This window comes from Syzygium oleosum, unplaced genomic scaffold (genome assembly GCF_021117445.2).
Source record: "Syzygium oleosum isolate NSW1041296 unplaced genomic scaffold, Sole_v2.1 Sole_v2.43, whole genome shotgun sequence".
NCBI classification, from domain to species: Eukaryota; Viridiplantae; Streptophyta; class Magnoliopsida; order Myrtales; family Myrtaceae; genus Syzygium; species Syzygium oleosum.
The window spans coordinates 870,901-892,722 of record NW_026607527.1 but is presented as its reverse complement, the minus strand read 5'-3'; the positions used below and the strand labels follow the sequence as shown (position 1 = coordinate 892,722).

Genomic DNA, 21,822 nt, shown 5'->3' with positions numbered 1-21,822 from the left:
TTGACCAGTACACGCACGCTCAGAAAAAGATGAAAGTATTGCCCCTTTCACTTTCCAATAGGGAAAAAAAACTATTCAAAAGGACAAATTTTTTTTAAAATTTTTTTTCTTTTCTTTCCCTTTTTGTTAAAAATAAAAAATGAAAAGACCACCGGATCCAACCACCCACCCACCACCACCTCATGGTCCTGTCTTTCCAACCATCCTTCGGTCTGCAAGCAACACCAGCAGAGGCACGAGCCCCCCCCTCCTACATCCATGGAGCCGCCACCGCCGCCGCCCCAACCACCGCCACCGCCACCGCCCTCCTCCGCCTCGACCCAGGTCCTCTCCGCCATGGACCTCCACGCGCCGCCGCTCCTCGACGAGAGCGCCGCCGCCGCCGTTGACTCCGTCTGGGACTTCGGCGACCTCCTCGACTTCACCGTGGACGACCACCTGATCATCCCGTGGGACGAGGAGCCCCCCGCCCTCGACAACCCCGCCTCCGCCCCCTCCGACCCAGATCCCGACCCCGCCCCGGAGGACCCGGCCGACGGTGCCCCGGCGTCGACCCGGGTCAGGAAGCGGGACCCCCGGCTGGTCTGCTCCAACTTCCTGGCGGGGTTCGTCCCGTGCGCCTGCCCGGAGCTCGACGAGAAGATGGAGGAGGAGGCGGAGGGACTGCCCACGAGGAAGCGGGCCCGGGCGCCGAGGGGGGCCGGCCAGGGGATGGCCCGGTGCCAGGTCCCGAGCTGCAAGGCCGACATCCGGGAGCTCAAGGGGTACCACCGGCGGCACCGGGTTTGCCTCCGGTGCGCCAACGCGTCGGCCGTGGTCTTGGACGGGGAGAGGAAGAGATACTGCCAGCAGTGTGGCAAGTAAGCTTTAATTCGCAGTTGGTGTGGGGTTTCGAGTTTTAGCTTTTCGAATGATGATTTGTGATTGTTGTACTACTAGGTTTCCAGAGCTGTTTGTCTTTGAATATGAGATGATTATAGCGTTGGTCTGCGCCGAAGTGAAGATAAGTGGTAGTTAGGTGTTTGTGCTCAATTGGAGACTGGTTGAATTGTCGTTGCTAGTAACTCCGCTATTTAACTTCTAATTCTGAGATCCATTCAAGATGTAAGTGATGTGAATTCAGTCATATCATTGTGATCCATGTTGGATGTTGGCCACTAGGCAATGAGGATGGTGTTGCCGGAGTCAGTTTGGCATTGTTGTGGCATTAGCGGGTTTTGTCATGTGGCATAGTGATATACCCTGCGTTGGCTGAAGGGTACTGCTATCCAGTATTCCGGGAGCTGCTTCTTGTTCTTGGCTCCTAGCTCGACTAGCTCATCATTATCTCTGTTTTCATGAATCGGGGGGCAGTTGCTGCTGCTTGGCGAATTTCGATATTCAGCACAGATAGCGACTTAGGCGCGGAGATAATCTTCTGGGATTGCTATAATGACTACAAGCTGTTGCTTGGTGTGTTTCAGGATTGGTGTTGTCGGGGAGTTCTGAAAAACATTAATATGCAGTTTATTCGTTCTATTGAGGATAATTAGCGTCTTTCTATTTTTAGGGGATGATGTGTAAATGACCATGTAAAGGTGATATCAAGGTGGAGAAACTTCGAAATGACAAAAGTTTGAGAAGCTAGGTGGATGCTTCCAGTGGCCAAGTGTTTTGTTGGAGTAACGGTAGCTTTTCTGAAGTGGACCCCTTACTCCAAAAAGAATGCCAGATCGGTTTTTATTACATTTGTTTGTGGTGCAAGCTTGTTTTTAGATAGCTGTGATGGCATTTGTAATATATCAGGCATCTTAATATCCCACTTAGATCCTAGTTTCCTGATTGCCTTATGCCATTTCTAGGTTCTTTTGGAGTTAATATTGTTCTGTTCAGTTCCCATATTGCTGGAATTCTTGTGGCAACAGCTTCTTCTTTTCTCAATCCGCTTTTGGACTATTATCTTCTAATTGACCTAATTTGGTCAGTTGATGACACGTATTTCTATGGTATTGTAGTGAATTAGGTTGAGTTTTCTGTTGCTTTTCATTTACTTAAAGCCAATTTCTTATTAGAAGCCATTTCGCCTTTTCTATACATGGCTATGTATGCAGTTTAACTTGGATAAACTCATTGTGGAAGTATCTGATAACTGGATGAGTTAAGGAAATTTGCTAGAGTATCATGTGGCCAAGTGTTATTTCATGAGCTCAATCAACAAAGTTTTTTTTTTTTTTGGTTGATAATCGACAAAGTTGAAGAGGCACTGTTTTTTACCTCTCTTTGAGGGGGCAGATGATCTTATGCTGCAATAAGAAAGCATACAACTAGTGTTTATATTTTCTGCAAGCAATTCTGGAACGTTATATATTACATCCTTATACCCAAAGAAGTAATTGATACACTGAAACTGATATTGCATGCCTTTTTTGTTGTCATAATATTCAGTTTTTTGATATGGTTTCTGGATTTAAATTGCCACCTTCTGCTGTTCTCTGGTATAAATTACTGAAGATATTAAGCAGGAAACTTGGAGGAAAGTTTGAGTTTCTGTCTGGGAGTTTTCTGATCATTGGACTTTTGTCCGGTGTGTTCTTGTCTAAATGAGGAACAATAAGTAGTTGTTGACACCTTCGGCGAAAACAGTAGTATTATGGGATTATATAATCGTTAATTGCCTCATAATGTGGTTTCCTTTTACAGGTTTCACATCTTGTCAGACTTTGATGAAGGTAAACGAAGTTGTCGAAGAAAATTAGAGCGCCATAACAAAAGAAGGAGAAGAAAGACCATTGATTCTGGTGGTGGACTAGCAAAGGAATTTCAACAAGATATTCATTCTGAAGATGTTGGCTGTGATGATGAAGATGGGAAAGGTACAGACAAGAACAGTTAACATAATTTATTTCTTGATTAAGTTTGTCAACTAGCTAATCCGATTGCTCATGTAATTTAACAGATAACTTATGTTTGAGTGGCCAGTCTGGTGAAATGGAAGCCTTGTTAGAGCCTGAAGATGGAGGAGTACCTACACTAGAAACTGCTCCTGAATGTCAGATAATTCCTACAGATAGTATTGCATCTTTTGTAGTTTCTCGTGACGCGCAAATGGAAAGTAGGAAAGATAATTCGAAACAGGCACTTTCTCCATCCTGTGGTGACAATAGGAGTGCATACTCATCTGTGGTGGGTTTAACCTGGACGGTGTACTTGCTTCGTATTGTTAATATCTATGTGTTTGGAATCTTAGTTGAGTTAATACTAATTCATTGAAGTTTTTAATTAGTGTCCAACAGGTCGAATTTCATTCAAGCTTTATGATTGGAATCCAGCAGAATTTCCTAGACGTCTCCGTCACCAAGTAATCTATACTTGTACTTAACTATCTTAAATCAGATGACATCTTCTTAGCACCGGCAGAATTGAATGGCTTACATTTGGTTGAATGCATATTCAGATATTCCAGTGGTTGGCGAGCATGCCAGTGGAGTTGGAGGGTTATATCCGCCCTGGATGTATTATTTTGACAATGTTTATCGCCATGCCCAAGTTTATGTGGGGAAAGGTACTATTTACCAAATAGGAAATCTGTATGGTGATAATTATTTGTCTGAACTACTTTAATTTTGGCTTTAGTAGAGCAGCAACCATTGTTTGCTTAAGCCCTACGATCAGTGGCTTTGGATTTTTTTTTTTAATTCTGGGCCAAGAATATATGGATTTTCTGTGAAGTTTTACTGAGCATTACAATCGCGATTTCTGTAACATCTCTTTCTCATCAAATTAATATTATTTGTTTTGGCTCTGGAAATAGTGCAGTAGTTATAATTTGGCTCCTTCTCTTCATTACAAGTTCTTGCACTTTGTTATGTATCAGTTAGATTGTTACAGGGGTTTTACTGATCTCTAGAAGTTCTTGAGCTTGATTTAGTCGGATTGCTCCTTCAGCTTCTGCTTAGTTTCTTCCTTTGCTCATATTTACTTGTGTGTGGTTTCTTGACTTATACATCTTGTGGCATCGAGCAGTTATATGAAGATCCTGTATCATATATAAATGACTTTGTCCTTCGACCTGGAAGAATGCTGTCCAGAAGAGGCACTGTCTATATCTTTATAAATGACATGGTTTTCCATCTTATGAAAGGTAAATTAATTCCCTTCAGCCCTCATTAGCAAGCCTGCTTTGTGGACCTTCGATATTCCCTCAATACTTTGACTGTTAATCTTATTCGGCTTGGAATGCATGTATTACCTTTCATAGGGCTTTCATCTAGTTTTCTGGTCTGAGTGTTCAGTGGTGGGTGCAGTTTGTAAACAGAAGTTCCCTCTCTGCTTAAGGCTGCTTACATAGAAAAAGGCATACTCTGTTTCTGTAGATTGCTTTACTTACATTGAAGCTGAACAAGGACCAAGAATTGATCATTTCTAGCTGAGTGATAGTTTTTGCTGTCAGCACAAATGTTATTATTGCACCAACTGGTCTATCTATATATCAGAGATAACTAAAAAAACCCTTGTGTAACAGTTTGTCACTAAGCATAAAATTGATACTCGGGATCCTTATAAATGCTATTATTTTGGAGATATTCTTCAACAACATTAATTCAACGACAGCATCCTGCATATGGATCTGATTTTCATAGCAGCATGGGATAGTTTATGTGCTTTTTAGTGAGCAAGCATGCAAGTCAAATACCTCAATCAGTTGGTTCTTTATTAGTGGCTGGCGTCTGTTTCCCTTATTATAAGAGCTCTATTGAATCCTTGAGCATCTCAGCTTTACTGTTATATTGGAAAATTAAATATCGGCATTCATGGTGGTCCATGATGAAAATGTGTTCTCTGTATTCAAGCTTCCATGCGTTCTCTTGCTGTAGACCATGTATAGATTCATTTCTATCGTCTGTGTGACTTATTATTTGATTTACAGAAGCTCTTACAGACTTTCTAGAGTTGGGTCTCGTCCTCGGGTCCTTATAGTTAATTTCTGTTGTCTGTAGATGGAACTTCTGTCGTGAAGGTTGAGGCAGGGGTTCGGACCCCAAGGCTTCATTATGTCCATCCTATGTGTTTTGAGGCTGGCAAGCCCATGGAGTTTGTTGTTTGTGGAAGTGATTTGCTGCAACCCCAGTTTCGGTATGGTGGAGTATCTTAATAGAATTACTTTTGTTCCACATTAAAGAAGTACGCGTTAGAGAGAGAGAGTCATAGAAGTACCCTTCATTTTTCTCACCTTCTCATTCTTCTATAGTCTGCTAGATTCTTGAGTCCTGGAGTCCATTACAAAGTGCAACTTTGAGTATCTTTTCCCCGTTAAATTGGAGAGCCTCAGCATCTATGACTTATATTAACTGAAGTGCCGTAACAGTGTAACTAAATTTTATCAATGAAATATATTTTTACGAGAGAGATTCTTGTGCTGCAGGTTTCTCATATCTTTTGCTGGAAAATATTTGGCATGTGATTATGGTGCTGCATCTTCATATTCTGGAAGTGAAAGGGGCATCAACTGCACTGCTGGTCATCAGCTGTATAATATACGTATTCCAAGTACTGAGCTCAATCAGTGTGGTCCTGCATTTATTGAGGTCTGTACCGGCATTTATAGAAGAATTTGCTTCGTCTCAGAACCTTTGATGAACTGAAGAGATGCTGATACCAACTTTCCAGCATTATGATGGTGGCTAACAAATATTAGCTTTGACCACTTTCTTGTATGTTTGTGTCTTCCACAGGTTGAGAACCAGTCTGGCTTGTCGAACTTCATTCCCATTCTCGTTGGTAACAAGGAAGTTTGTTCTGAGATGACGATGATACAGCAGAGAGTAGATAAATCTCTCTTAAATGAGGGGCTGCAAATTTCGGACATTGGTTACGTCGTGGATTCACGTGAGGCTTGCTCACGGAGTCGAACCGCACTTTCTGAGTTCATCTTGGATATCGCATGGCTGCTGAAAGAACCTGCTTCTGAAAATCTTCACCGCATTCTTCCTGTGTCGCAGATTCAAAGATTCAACTCTTTGTTGAGCTTTTTAATGCAACATGATTCAAGTATTGTTTTGGATAAAATATTGCAAAGACTGGACGTTCTTATGGAGTATATTGAATTAACCAGTGAAATTAGTAGTGGCAAGAATGATGCTGATATTAGATTATTGAATACCCAAATAGATCAGGCAAGAGAATTTCTCAGGAAACATCAGTCATCCAAGAGGGTGGTGCTGCATTCAGAGCACTCAAGGCAAAAAGAGGAATGTTCTCATCAAGGTTTCCCTCAGAATGATGTGCTTTCGGCCGTGACCATTTCTAATCAGGTGAGGCTTCTTTCACTCTACAAGCCAGAGTCTTTCCTTTAAGGAAAAACACCACCAAAAATCCCAAACTATGCCATTTGTGACAAATTTACCCTGAACTTTTTTTTGTGACACGAAAAACCTCAAACTATATCACTTGTGACACATTTACCCCACAATACATTTGTCCATGGGCATTTTCATCTTTTTCTTTTTTTTCTGTTTTTTTTTTCCTTTTTTTTTCTTTCTTCTCTTCCACGGCGGAGGGAAGCCGGCGAGGGTCCGGCCAGGGCGACCCTTGTCGGCGTCGGCGAGGGCGACCCTTGCCCGACTCCGGCGAGGGCCGCCCTAGCCCGACTCCGGCGAGGGTCGCCCGAGTTGGGCGACGGTCGCCCTCGCCGGTTGGCGGAGGGGAAGAGAGAAGAAAAAAAAAAGGAAAAAAAAACAGAAAAAAGAAAGACGAAAATGCCCATGGACAAATGTATTGTGGGGTAAATGTGTTACAAGTGGCATGGTTTGGGGTTTTTCGTGTAAAGAAAAAAAGTTTGGGATAAATTTCTCACAAGTGGCATAGTTTGGGGTTTTTGGTGGGTTTTTCCCTTCCTTTTAGGATTCTGTGTGGTCTCTTGCGGTTTGGCATTGTGTGGGCTTTTAATTTCCTGCCATGTGGCAACTTGTGATAGTGTGTCTTGTGGCATAGTTCTGCTAGTTTGTTGCCAACCGTGGAGGTACTTCTAGTGGACCTATAAAAAAACGTCGCCATGGTTTCAATCATATTTCTGCCCTTGGAGATCGATTTCACAATATTTGCTTTGGTTATAGTACCGAACCTTCACATGAGAATACCTACGCCATATATTACCTCATTCTCTGTCAGTTTAATCTTTTGCACTTGTCAATTGCATGCTTTAATATGAGGAGTCTAATTTTTTTACCAATTCATACAACCCTGTTGATGCTATTCTGATTTTGCAGGATATGGAGAGGGGAGAGAGCTGCAGGGTAGAAGTAATGATGGGTTCCAATTACACAAACAGCGAGGCCGCTCCACTTTTGGATGTGGAGTTGGTCATGAATGGTAACCTTTTCAAGGGAAAGCCTCGCAGTCGGGTCCTCCTCAACTCCTTTTTGAGATCTCGTCCTGCTCTATACTTAGTCGCAACTGCCGCTGTTTGTTTCGGAGTATGTGCCGTCCTCCTCCATCCTGATAAGGTTGGTGAGTTTGCGGTTTCTATTCACAGAAGCCTCTTTGACCGACCATAAGGAAATTGCTCAAGATCTCGATCTCCCTGTATGTACAGAATGTACTTGATGAACCTGATGTTATCTTATCGGATCAAGCTACCAGTCTTTTTTCACGATTGGGAGCTTTGATAGCGGGGGTAGCTCAGCTTCAGTTTTCCATCGGGTGCATTTTGGATGATAGATGCAATGAAGGTCATAGCTCGGTGGAAACTGTATCTCGGCAGGGACTCACCTGATTAGCAAATATTGGGAACCCCCTACTTTGTGCTCAGCGGATATTGCTCGGCTGTTCGTTGCGACAATTGAGAGATTTAACTCCATTTAATAACTTAAGTAGAAGTTCAACCATGCATCGGCGGCTATCAGGGTCGAAATTGTGCGGTCTTTGTATCTTATTCCTTTGCTTCCATTGTTGTAAGCGAGATGAACTTCTCCATAAACACACGGACGCTATGCTGCTGACATTCCGGCTTCAAGAGGAATCGGGAACTGGATGTGGATTTGTACTTCTGAAGTGGGAGTAGTGTTTACTGGGGATTTGCCTTCTCCCCTGTACTGGTAATACAAAAGGAAGCGAGGTTTTGGGTTAACGTATGTGCTCATTGTTGATACAGCCTTTCACTTACAAGGAGGAAAGACATCAAAATGTGACATAGTTTCTTACTTCTTTTGATGTGTAATTTCTTATGTTACTTCTCCTGTCCTTGAAATGGCCTGAACCAGAGTAGTTCTCTGGGTTTCCACAAAATGCTTCGAATTTCAAAATTGGGTTTTGCCTTTTATTATCTTTTCTCTTTTATGACGGGGATGTTCGCTTTGGTTAACACGCGTCCACGGAATATCTATTCCATGGACATGTGAGAGACGCGAGTCAAAACCCGGTGAATGGTTTGGGTTGGGCATGGAATTTGTGTACGGTGTTGGCTTAAGGGACCTTGGTCTCTTGCTATTTTAGTACGTTACTGACTGTTCAATCTCTCTAAGCCCTCGCCCTGCGGAAGAGTTTCGTGCTGCGGTCCCAAATACCAAAGAGTTTAACAAAGTAGAGTGGTGATTTATCGATGGGGTGGATGCCGCCGGGAAAAGGCCTTTTGAAGATGAATGTTGACGGATCGTGGATTGACAGCTCCTCGAAGGCTTCAATCTCTGGAATCTGTCGAGACACTCATGGAGTGCCGATTACTGGGTTCACGAAGAAAATTCGGGCTGATTTGGCCGAGTTAGCTGAAACCCTAGCTTTGCGAGAAGCACTTCGGTTTTTTACTGAAGAATGGAAGCTAGGTGCACGTTCGGTTCTGAACGAAAGGGGAAGTGATTGGCGGGGAGATACTCTTGATCTGCAAGTGGTCCTACAAAGTGATAGCTTATCGACAGTTGACTTTGTATTAGGCCAATGCCAAAGCCCATGGACTACTGGTCTCTTAATTAGTGAATGTAGGGGCCTCTTGGTCCTTCTCAAAGGAGTTGTTGCGGAATTTTGTCCAAGAGAAGCTAATCATTGTGCCGATTGGATTGCCAAAGCTCATAGAATAGGGTCCCTCCCTATTAATTGGCTCTCTAAACCCCCCAACCCCTTTGGGATTTATTATGTTTAGATGCCCAACTATGTTGTTTTTCAAGTTCTACTACTTAATGAGAATGTTTCGCTTTCGACCAAAAAAAAAAAATTCTCTCTATTTTCCCAAAATGTTCGAATTGGAACCCGTTATTCCGCATTATTGAAGTCAACATAACGTCCTACCTAGAAAGACGTTTTGATGCCATAAAAGGTGAATTTGAAATGAGAAACATTACAATGGCACTTCCATTCCATCTCATGGAATGAAGGGCAAATGTAACAAAAAAAATCTCAAATTTGTATTGCTCCATGGAAGCCCCCAAAGTCGTACCACTGTCCTAATTTTACCCTCGGTTTCGTTTCCATCTGAATAGGTCATTAAAGATTGTATGTCTCATCCTATATGGACGACCACGCTCGACGGATCCGAAGTGTATCAATAGCGCCCCGAGGATTTTTTTTTTCCGAAGGATGCCGTTTTAGCTCACTTATTGAAGAGGAAAAAAAAGGCGTCCTATCACATGGCTCATCTTGAGGCAAAATTAGGGCGAAGATAGGGTTCTTGTGCAATTGCGAAAAATGCTTGACACGCAAAAAGCTAATAAAAAAGGGTTGGTAATTCAATTAGCAAAAACAGTTGACATTTTGGTATAATAGTTGACATTTTCATATAATAGTTGACCAGCTAACTATAGCGCAAATGATAACCATTCTATTTTCTGTTTTTCAATTTTTGTGTTCTCGGGAATAGGTCTGGAACAGAAATCCATTTTGTAACGCAACTTCATTTTTTTTATTTTTGGGACAAATTTTTAGCTAAGAAATAGATTTGGAACGGAAATAAAAAGTAGATTTTTTTTTTTACTTTTCTCTTTCTGGAACAAAAGTAGAAATAACAACTTTCTTATTGCTCGCCCTTGCCGCCCGCTGGCCGCCCCCCGCCATTGCTCGTTGACAGCCGCTGCTGCCCACCGCCATTGCCCGACGGCCCCCATCGCCACTAGCTGCCGCCCCTGATCGCGGTTGCCCGCCTCCGCTTGCCGTCACCTGCTGGTCGATGGCACCGCCCACCGCCGGGAACATAAATTTAAGAATAACCTATGAAATGAATTTCTATTTCGAGAACAGAAATTTTGTGTCGTTATCAAACGCTACTTTTTGCTTAGAAACTTGTCCAGGAAATAGAAATAGATTTTTCTATTTTTAGCCAGAAATAGGGCTGGCGAAGACAACCATTCTGTTCCAGAAAAAATTCCTGAAATAGAAATAGATTTTTCTATTTCTATTTTCAGGATGAGTTTCCGAGAAAAAAAATCCGTTTGATAACGACCAAAAATTTCTATTTCTAGAACAGAAACACGTTTGATAACAGCATAAAATTTCTATTTCCTGAAACAAAAACCCGTTTGATAACAACACAAATTTTTATTTCCCAGAACAGAAATCCATTTTTTTTAGAAATGGAATAAAAAATTAGAAAATCCGGACAATTCCTAAAAAAACTCAAAAAAATCAGAAAATCCATAAAAATTGAAAATTTCCAGAAAAATTCATAAAAATTTGTAGAAAATAAAAAACAGTCAGATTTCGAGAAAATAGGAAATTTGTTGAATTTTTTTAAAAAAATCAAAAAATTCAAAACTTCACAGAATGGCTTAGAATACCTATGGCCACTCACTTTGAATAAAATTTAATTTTTTTGAGGTGCCCAAAAAAATTCAAAAAATAAAAAATTTCAAAACTTCATGGAATGGTGCCCAAAAATTTTAATTTTTGTGTACAGTGGGTGGCCATAAATATTCTAAGCCATTATATGAAGTTTTGAAATTTTTTATTTTTTGATTTTTTTGGGCAACTCAAAAAATTTAAATTTCACTCAAAGTGGGTGGCCACGGGTATTCTAAGCCATTTTGTGAAGTTTTTAAATTTTTTATTTTTTTATTTTTTCATTTTTTTGGCCACCTAAAAAAATTTAAATTTCATTCAAAGTGGGTGGCCACATGTATTTTAGGCCATTCTATGAAGTTTTGAAATTTTTATTTTTTGATTTCTTTGGGCACCTCAAAAAATTTAAATTTCACTCAAAGTGGATGGCCACGGGTATTCTAAGCCATTTTGTGAAGTTTTAAAATTTTTTATTTTTTATTTTTTCATTTTTTTGGGCACCTAAAAATATTTAAATTTTACTCAAAGTGGGTGGCCACATGTATTTTAGGCCATTCTGTGAAATTTTGAAATTTTTTATTTTTTGAAATTTTTTATTTTTTGATTTTTTTGGGCATCTCAAAAAATTTAAATTTCACTCAAAGTGGGTGACAACAGGTATTCTAAGCCATTCTGTGAAGTTTTGAAATTTTTTATTTTTTGGTTTTTTTTTGAAAATATTCACCAAATTTCTTATTTTCCTGAAATCTGACTTTTTTTTTAATTTTCTGGACATTTTTACGAATATTTCTGGAATTTTTCAATTTTTATGGATTTTCTGAAAAAAATTGAGATTTTTAGAAATTTTCCGGATTTTATAAAATTTTTTAATGAATTTTCTGAATTTTCTAATTTTTTTTTATAATTTTTTTTATTTTCTCGCCGGGAATGAACCGGACCGAACCGGTTCGAATCGGTTTGACCAGGTCAGATCGCGGACAAATTTAGGAAGAGATGTGTTTTGAAGAGAGAAAACATGTTCTTTTAGAAATGGTTTTCATTTCTTGTCTGAAAACAGAAAACCAATTTTTTTTTTTTCTGAATTTTGGTCCAAAATCTGTTCTGGAACAAAAAGTTGTTCCAGAAATAGAAAAATGGAATTGCGTTACCAAAATGGATTGCTCTAAATCATTTTAACGTAAAACTGGTTCTCGATGTAAACAAAATGGTTATCATTCGCGCTCTAGTGCCCATTGATAAGCGAATGGTTTGCGGGAACCCTAAGAGGAGGAGCTTTTTCTTTTAATTTCTTTCAAAATCCCTCACCTTTCGATTGTTGCCGCCGTTGCCACTCGGTTGCACGTTGCAGCTTGGTTGCATGCCGCCAGCGCCCACCGGTCCTCGCTCAGGCAACACTTTCTTTTATTTTAATTTTGTTCATAGCGTGGGTTGGAAAAGAGAAGACCAATTTTGGGAATTTTAAATTTAGAGTTTTGGCTATTTTCTTATCCAAAATTTTTTTGGACAAAATGCCCATGTCCCACCGGTTGGAAAAATCACATGCTCGCCGATCGGTTAACATCGTGCGAGCTCAAACCATTATTTGAGACTGACTTGTCACTCTAGGTATTTATTTAAAATAAGATCCATTTTGAACAATCCTTTAAGAAAATAATCACACTTCATGCTCTCATTTGGAATTTTTCCCAAACTTTATCTCTCTTTTGGACACAAACCGTAAAGTAAGCTAGAAACTCGAACCAGCAAAGCCTCTTTTCAACTTTTTCTTTTTGTGTGTTTTTAGGCCTTATTTTTTTGAGTTAATACCACGAAAAACCTTAAACTAGTACATCTGTGATAAATTTATCCCAAACTATTTTTTTGATCACAAATTCCAAACCAGTACATCTGTGACAATTTTACCCCGAATTTTTTTTTGACCATAAAAAACCCTACACTGGTATACCTGTGATAATTTTACCTCCAAACGAATTTTTTGACTACCAAAAATCTAAAACTGGTATATCTGTGACAAATTTACCCTTCGTTAGTTTTCGTTAAATTTTATTATCAAATTGCTAAGTTTAATGACACGGGGTAATTGACAGGTGTACCAGTTTTGGGTTTTACCCATTTGTTTGTTACAAGTTACAAATTTGTGATTTTTTGTGATATTAATCCAATTTAACGGATACTAACGGAGGGTAAATTTGTCACAGGTGTACCAGTTTGGGGTTTTTAGTGGTCAAAAAATTAGTTCTGGGTAAAATTATTACAAGTGTACAAATTTGGGGTTTTTGGATGTCAAAAAAATAGTTCGGGGTAAATTTATCATAGATGTACCGGTTTGGGATTTTTTATGATCAAAAAAATAGTTCAGGATAAAATTATCACAAGTGTACTAGTTTTGGATTTTTCGCAGTATTAATCATTTTTTTTGGAAGCCGAATCCCCAAAAGACAAGAGCCGAAGGAAGCGGACCGGACCGAACCGAACCGGACCGGGTCGAGAGAAAACCCTGATAGGAATATTGCTATCCCGATAACCTAACACCCTCCCCACCTATTACCCCAAGTCACCCCACCGTCGGGGAGAGACACCAAAAACCCTTCGCCTCCACGCACGGGCGGTGCCGCCGAGGAGCAGCAGCAAGAAGAAGAAGAAGGAAGAAGAAGAAGAAGAAGAAGATGGCGTATCAAGGAGGAGACCTGAAGTCGACCTCCATAAACGGGGTGAAGATGTACACCGTCTCCTCTCAGCAGCGCTCCCTCGCCACCTGGCTACCCCCCAAGAAGCTCCGCGCTCTTCGCAAAGACAAGAGTATGCCCACCTCGCCTTCTCTCCCGCTCTGTCTCTCTCTTAGTTTTCTTGGGTTTTCCCTTTTTCGGTTGCGCCTGCTTTGTATTGGCACGAGCGTTCGAATTTAGTTTTTCATCGGGTGATGGGTGGGCGAGGCACGTGAGATGCTTGCATTGTGCTTATAGTATGAAGCAGGAGGTTCTTGGTGTGATATCCTGCTCAGGTGACCGCGTGCACCTGACTTGGTGGAATTTGATTAGCATGGTAATCTGAATGATTGGCCTGGAGGTCGGCTCAGCTGTATTCTTGGTGGGGTGACTTCACTTCGTTTGTGTGATCAGATTATATGCAAAGGGTGGAGTTGATACAGGACTTGAGGTTTGAAACTGCGACGACGAGGATTAAAGCGACCCCTGACGGGGAGTATCTTATTGCATCAGGTTCTCTCGCTTTTTCTTTCTTTAATTACTTCTTCAAGGGAAGAAATATGGAAGATTGTAAGAGCTTACGGGACTTGACGCGTCTCCGATGTATTTCTGCAAAGCAGGTATATATCCACCTCAGATGAAAGTATATGAGCTAAGGGAATTGGCTTTGAAGTTTGAAAGACACTTGGATTCGGAGATAATTGATTTCGAGGTGCTTTTCCCCATCCATCATATGCTATAACTCTTGAACTGGTGAATTGTTGTGCTTGTTGTGATGTCTCTTTCTCTCTTTAGATACTTCGCAATCGGCTTTTATGGGCGATAAAGTTCCAAAAATTCAATTTCTGCATGTTGTGCACTATGAAGTACTTTTTTGGAAGTTTGCCATCTTTTCTCGGATTGCAACTATGCAAGTTCATAGTCAATATTCTGTTTGGTCTCTTTCTGTGGATTGTTTCACTCGCATATTACATTCTGTGAGCTTGATAAAGTAAAAATTTGAGCAATATCTATTATCATAACTGTGATGCTGAAGCTGTGAATTTCTTTCATAATTTCATTTGCGGCATTTGGATTTTCACCTCGAGTCACCAGAAGAATCATGGATCCAAAGAAAAGTAATGTATGACGAAGTTCTTTGTTAACACATGATTTAGTTCTCTGACTTGTAAGGGTTCATTGATAGTATACTTGCCTGAGTAGAAGGATAAGAAGGATGATGGCATCTTAGCCATCCGTGTGGCAATAGTTTGTACCATGGAAAGTTGAAATTATTCCACTTTGCTCTGTTGAATTTAATGTTTGAAATTTTTTAGATGTTAAGTGGTGGGACATACTGTTTGAACAAGTTTTCATGTTGTGCAAATATTGTGCTATATTGCCTAGGTTTTGGGTGATGACTACTCTAAGCTCGCCTTCCTATGTGCGGATCGCTCTGTCTATTTACATGCTAAGTATGGAAAACACTACAGCCTACGGATTCCGAGGTACTTATTCAGTTCTTTCCCAATACTGATGGTTTATAATTGAAAATTGTTAATTGATGATATGCTTAGATTATCCAAATTTTATATTTGTAGCATGCATGATAATTCCATGCTCTTAACACATTTAGTTTGTACAGTTAATGCAAAGAAACATCATTGACATTTCGGACTCACCTCTAGGCCCCTGCCTTCACTAGGACAGACTTGGACCAAACAGACCTGTCTCCTGAGTCTTTTCAACATTTTCAATGTTTCCTTTTCTAATTTCTTAACTTCAGAATGCTGATATCCCTTTGGTTTAGAAGGAGACATCATAATCTGTCTTGCCGCTTTTGTGTCTTGCTGATTCCATGAGATTTGTTGTCTTCTGAATGTAGTAAGTTTACAACGTAGTTTTTGATGTAGTTGATTGGAACTACTTCCTTTCTGAAGATAACATACCTAGCACCTGGGGATGCCTCACTAGTTTTTATGTTCGTCCTGACTTGAACACTTGTGTCTTTGTGGAAGTTGTTTTTCCCTCCATCGAAAAATAGATTATGTGTGTTCTATGCCTCACCTGGAGAATTTCCTATCACAGATTGTTTCCCTTGTATGTTCCATGTGGGATAGTTTTTTGAGATGAGTTGCAGTTATTGGAATTTAGAGAATATCTATACCTTTAGGGTTTTACTATTGATGCATTGACGTTCTGTTTTTCGTGAATCGTTTTGTTTAAAGCCATTTCTCTGGGTGTGTCATTTGCAGGATGGGAAGGGATATGGCATATGACTGCTGGTCGTGTGACTTGCTATGCGCTGCATCTTCTCCTGATTTGTACAGAATAAATTTAGAACAGGTTCTTGTGTAATCCTTCTTACACTATGATGAGTTATTGAATTGTTTTTCTTTGTTTTGTTTGCAGTTGCTTGTTGTCCAACTATAGTTTGAGAGATGGGAAATTTTTATTTTTCAACTCTAGATCTTGGCCAATTCTACGCTTAAATGATGTAACTTCAAGTGTACATGAACTTCTTGTTTTTGTGTGCGGGACCTTCATGTGGAAGAAAGGGAAATCAATGCATTTTTCCAGTTGTTCAGAGTTCTATTAAAAACTTGGAAAAGTGTCTTCTACTCACAAGTTATGATATCTTATGTTATTTGCCATATTCGTTGGTGCTCAGTGAGAGTGATCCATTTTGTCCTTGCAATGATAAATCTCTAGGGAATATTCTTACTTTTGAGGAGCTCATGATTGATAAACAAACACCCCCTCCCAACCAACAACAACAACAACAACAAAACCCAAAAAAAAGGATAGTATAATAGGATAATTGATTTAATCTTTCCTTTCCCTGGTGACTATTTTTTCTTGTCTTCTCAAATATGGGGCCAATTTTTTTTCCTATATAATTTTAACTTCTGGTTTTTGCCAGGGACGATTTCTCTCCTCTCTTAGCACTCAATCGCCAGCACTGAATGTAGTTTCTCGAAGGTTGATATAGTAACATGCATCTTAAATTCAATATTTCCTTATAGTTATTGAATTTACACATGGTGCAATGTGCTTTGGAATTGACAAGGATGTTTTCTACTTTTCAGCAAGCTTCATGGGCTTGTTGCATGTGGTGGTGAAGATGGTGCTCTCGAATGTTTTGACTTGAGAATGCGATCTTCTGTTGGTAGGATAAATGCAGTTGCACCTACTGGAGACATTGACTCAGTAAGCCTGCTGCCTGGTTCTTAAATACTTATCTAGATCTTTTCAACATGGAGCTGAAAATGAAACATGGATGTGTGGGGGAGTTCTTTCTTTAGTGCCAAATGCATGCAGAAGCACTTGCATCATTGTGTTTTCATCTCATGGAGAGGTGAAGTTTTCTCATGTACTTGCCTGACTTGCAGGAGGTCACTGCTGTGGAATTTGATGGAGATGGGGGCTTCTTGATGGCTGTCGGAAGTAGTGCAGGCAAGGTATGATGCCATTCTTACCATAAGGGGACAAACAGGCCTTTCCTCAATCCACCTTTTCGAAGCACTTGCTACTGTACTTTTGTAGGCTTTTGCTGTTCTCAAGCTCGTAAATATTTTTCCTGAGGAACTTCTGTTATTACATTCAGACATCAAGCACCGCAAAGATCATGCTTGCATTGCGTGTTACACTTTTTAGTGTTTGTGCATTTGGTCATTATCAAGAAACAGGACTGTTTCGAGTGTGGTTATTGAGGTTGAGAGAACTTCGGATGGTTTGGAAGGTGATTGTAGATTTCTTTTCAGAGGCCTTTTATCCTGTAGACGGTTGAGTTACTAAATTACATGGGAAATTTGATAAGAAGGGACCCATGATTGTTTGACAAGACTTCAAGGGGTTAGATGAGAGAAGAGTCATAGTGGGGGTGGTTTTGCTGGTGTTTATGGCATACAGGCACCAAATATTTAAATGGTGTGCCGAGGGTCAAAGTAAAAAGGGTTGATCCAGTCTGATTATCAAATCATGTTCAGTAAAGTTCTATGATCACATTCATGCTCACTTTCTACTAGACAATTGGTTATGAAGATCCTGATGGTGATGGACATTTTGTGAATTCCTGACTTTGCAACATCCACCTTATTTGGAGCCATACTTCGATTATACTGAGAGGTTAAAACTTTTGTTTACTGAAATAGCAATCTAATATCTTACTTACGATGCAGGTTATGATCTATGATTTGCGTTCCTCTCTTCCCATACGAGTAAAGGATCACATGTGAGATTTCTCTTGGTTATTCAGATTATCAAGTTGTGCCCCTTTTTTCGGTTTTGCCTTAGTTTGAAACGATCATGTTTTTTCATTTTTCTTGATAACAAAAAACAGGTTATGTTGTTATGCAGGTATGGCAGTGCAATATTGGATATTAAGTGGCATCGCACTCTGAATTCTGAAAACCCAAAGTTGATTTCCACTGATAACCATGTTGTCAGGATTTGGGACCCGGAGACGGTAAGTGCTTCTTATTTTTCCTTTCTGTACATTCTTTGTATATGGCGCAAATCATTTACGGTAAAAACTGTTGCTATTGTGTATTCAGCCTGGTTAAGTTATTATTAAAGCCTTATAGGAGGACAATGCCTAGATTGACATATGAGTGCAGGTTTTCTCTATTTTTGCCTTTCCTAGTATAGTAAGACTGAAATTTGATAATTAGAGTTTCTTAGACAAAATGAACGCTACATGTCCTTATCTTTTATTGTCACTATTTCTGTGTTCAAGGATATCTTTCCAGCAGCAATGCAAAATTCAGTATGTTAACTTTTACCTGGGTCTTTAGATCATTTTGTTTAAAATTGACATTTTTGAGTCTTGTCGCTGTTGTAGAAAGAATTTTCAGAATTTGTTCTTTGTCAATACTACTCCCTGTTGCAAGTTTGTTCAAATTTAAACCGGTTTCTGTTGGATGTCAGGGTGATGGCATGACCAGCATTGAACCGACTGGTGGAACAATAAATGACATATGTGTGTTCAGGGACAGTGGACTGATGTTACTGGCCTTGGATTGCAGCCAAATACCCTCTTATTTCGTACCTGCTCTTGGACCTGCCCCTAAGTGGTGTGCTTATCTTGAAAGCTTGACGGTCTGGTTCTAAAGTGTTATTTGCTTCTACTCTATTCTATCCTTGGTGAGTACTATAGTTTCATTCAAGTTTTTCCTTTTATAGGAGGAGCTTGAGGAGGGAGGTCAAACGACTATATATGACGACTTCAAATTTGTAACAAAAGAGGACCTTGAAAAGTTGAATTTGACAAACTTGATCGGCACAAACCTTCTAAGAGCTTATATGCATGGGTTCTTTATTGATCACCGTCTTTACAAGAGAGTGAGTCCATCTCCTCTGATTTTATGCTCTAAAATGCTTTATTATGCTGCAACTTTTGTTTTGGTCATTTACCATTGATCTTGCATAAAGGGGAAAATGTTCTCGACATTTGTTTGAGTGAAGTTCTGCTTCCCATGCCATTTTAGCTTGACACCACTAAACGTCTCTCTGTTTGCATGGGAACATGCATATATAGGCACTTGTCCACTTATGTGTATGCGTAATCATGTAGGGTTTACCCAGAAATTTTTCCAAAATTACTCCCTATTGAGTTTATATATGCACAAAAAAATTATTCTGAAGAATTGAGCCTTATTATTAATTAGATGGTTTTGATAATTCAGAGAAATAGGTTGGAAAAAGGCAATGAAATATTGATTGTGCTGATTTCAGAAGTTCATTTTTTAATTATTGTTAAACAATAGTGTTCTTGTATCTGATGTAGGGGATGTTCACCTTTTTATTGCTAATTACGTGATTGCAGGATGTTTTACTTTATGCATGTAATATTGCTGCCTGTATTGCTTTCAGTTATGGATTATGGGAGGAAAAAAAACCCTGCTTTTCAAGTTTTTAAGTTTCCTTGCATGTGATTGAGTATATCTAGACTTTTGAGTAATGAGCTGATCATTATTGATAAAGATCTTTTAGAGAAAATATGAACGCAACTCTTTTTCTCAATATAATTTCGAAATTGCAGGCAAAGGCATTAGCAGATCCTTTTGCATATGATGCATATATAGAGCAGAGAAAGAAAGAGAAGTTAGAAGCCGAACGTGCCTCTCGGATCACGGTTAGTGAATGCAAGATTTCCTTACTTGTTTGCATATGATCTCTGTAGCTATTTAGCCTCATCTTAGCTTTGCATAAATGGGAATGACACAGCAGATTTGGCTCCAGAAGTTGTTGGAAGCTTTTCTAAGTGTAATTGGTTTGACATGGGCAGATGCTTGCTAGTCGGCCATTACCTGTGAGTAGTAATCATTTAACTAATTGATTATTGTTTTTCTTGCAGATTAAAAGAAAATTACCTAAAGTTAACAGGGTTCTTGCTGCTCGTCTCCTTGAGAATGATGAAGCTGAAAACGAGAATAAAGAAAGTGAAGACAATGAGTCCAAGAAAAAATCAAAGAAGAAGAAAGGACTCGACAGTGAAGTTCTTAAAGATGAAAGATTTACAGCTATGTTTGAAAATAAGGTAAAGGAAACCTCACACGCCATACTGTGCTGAAGGGTTTAGCTGGTGCTGAAGCTCTTGCTTTACTTCCCCACTCTAGCACCCAACTTTCTTCAGTATATTTTGCATGGTCTGATGCTGATGATGAACCCATTATTCTTAGGAGAATAAGTAGTGTACATATGCACTTATACTTATTTCAACGAGTGTGTGGATATATGTATGTATTTTTGGAAGTTGCCAATGGTTAGGTTTAGTCTTGTCGTCTTAAATTTGCAAAATCCTAGGATGTTAGGTTTCAAAACTTATGGTTTGGTTATTTTATTTGTGTGCTTATTGAAATTCGATATACTTTTGATTGTTGTCCACAGGACTATCAAATTGATGAACAATCACAAGAGTACATTTCCTTACATCCAATGTCTTCCAAGAAGCAACCATCGTTGGTTGAGGAGCATTTTGAGCCTGTTGGAATGGAGGATGATGATGGTTCAGATTATTCTGATGCCTCTGCTGAGTGTCAGACATCAGAGGAAGAGGCTGATTTTGATGAGGATAGAAGCAAAACGAAGTCTCATGTTCCAAGGTAAATTTTCTCCATAGCCAATTATGGATGGTGTGGTGGACAGTGCCTATTACCTTGCAGAAAATTGGGGGAAATCAATGTTTCCTCTTTACCCAGTGTGGGTCTCATTAATGACTTCTCCTATGGATTTCTGTGGCATGCATGTATGTTTTAACACCCGCAGGCTAAAAAGAACACTGGAAGTGAACTGCGTGGACTCATTGGATTGAGTGTCGGGGATACATGAGATTTGCTTTTTATTTTTTATGGCTAATATTTTCTGTTGACGAATTGTAGATTATACGAAGTTAAGGACGAGCGTCATGCAGAGGCGTTCTTCAACCGCGTGTCACTAGCAAAGGAGGATTCTCTTCCTTTGGGAGAGAGGGTGGCGGCTCTCCAACGCGGCCAGCGCACTCCTGGTGCTCCAAAGGATGTCAAGTTGGGACCGGGAGGGTCCAGAGAAATATCCTTTATTTCTAAAAGCTCAGCCAAGTATGTAGAAGACGAGGAGGACAGAGATCCCCGGCGTGAAAAGAGGAGGGGAATTCAATCACTAGGGTTGAAGTCGGATAAACAAGGCTTTCCCGGCAGAGGCAGAGGACACCGTGGGAGAGGACACCGCGGGAGAGGAAGAAGAGGTCGCCGGTAACTGACACAGTGGTCTCTCTTTGTATCCCTTTTTGTTCTTCTTGTATTATGTAGCATTCTAAATTAGTTGACGAGGCATACGCGAGGGTTGTCACTGAAATTGCGGTGCCTATTCTTTTTGACTCATTGGATAGAGGATTAACTCTAGATCTGGATGCTCAGGGAGTTCAATCTTCCCCTGTTTGGGGGCATTGTAAGGTAATACAATTTCACGTGAGTGAGCAGTGGTTGGCTCCAAGAGAACGTAAGTTTCTCAAATGCAATTTCATTTTTGGTTACGCTCAAATGCAATTTTCGTTTTATGGTTACACTAAAACTGCAATTTCTGTGAAGTCCCGGTATGTAAAAGTTAGTCCATGATGGCCAAAATTGTTCAAAGAGTAAATTTATTGTATGGGGACCAATTCAATCTGCAACCTTTCAATTATGTCAATTTAGTCATAAACTTTTCAATTGTATCAATTTTGTCCTAGATTTTTTGATGATTTGTTAATGTAGTCCTTTCGACCAAATATCCAAATAATATATTTAGGACTAAATTGGCAAATTTTCAAATGGTTTATGATTAAATTGATACAATTGAAAAGTTTATGACTAATTGGCAAATCGTCAAAAGATTTAGGACTAAAATGGCATAAGTGAAGGGTTTAAGACTGAATTAGCCT

General features: G+C 39.7%; 2 protein-coding genes across 2 annotated transcripts; both read left to right on the top strand.

Moving 5' to 3' along the window:
• Window positions 1-201: 201 nt before the first annotated feature.
• LOC130136203 (squamosa promoter-binding-like protein 7) lies at window positions 202-8,296 on the top strand. Its single transcript, XM_056306362.1, has 10 exons — window positions 202-860; window positions 2,680-2,852; window positions 2,936-3,162; window positions 3,263-3,337; window positions 3,434-3,541; window positions 4,003-4,120; window positions 4,977-5,112; window positions 5,402-5,564; window positions 5,712-6,290; window positions 7,245-8,296. The coding sequence occupies exons 1-10, from the start codon at window positions 259-261 to the stop codon at window positions 7,530-7,532; spliced, it is 2,469 nt and encodes an 822-aa protein (XP_056162337.1). The 5' UTR covers window positions 202-258; the 3' UTR covers window positions 7,533-8,296.
• A 4,997-nt stretch (window positions 8,297-13,293) lies between these two features.
• LOC130136204 (uncharacterized) lies at window positions 13,294-21,435 on the top strand. The gene is made up of 16 exons (XM_056306363.1): window positions 13,294-13,536; window positions 13,857-13,955; window positions 14,063-14,154; window positions 14,829-14,929; window positions 15,677-15,767; window positions 16,345-16,403; window positions 16,511-16,631; window positions 16,814-16,882; window positions 17,603-17,655; window positions 17,781-17,889; window positions 18,351-18,521; window positions 18,606-18,764; window positions 19,465-19,557; window positions 19,780-19,962; window positions 20,313-20,527; window positions 20,804-21,435. Exons 1-16 carry the CDS (start codon window positions 13,404-13,406, stop codon window positions 21,156-21,158), a joined length of 2,103 nt encoding a protein of 700 aa, XP_056162338.1. The 5' UTR covers window positions 13,294-13,403; the 3' UTR covers window positions 21,159-21,435.
• The last annotated feature ends 387 nt before the right edge of the window (window positions 21,436-21,822 follow it).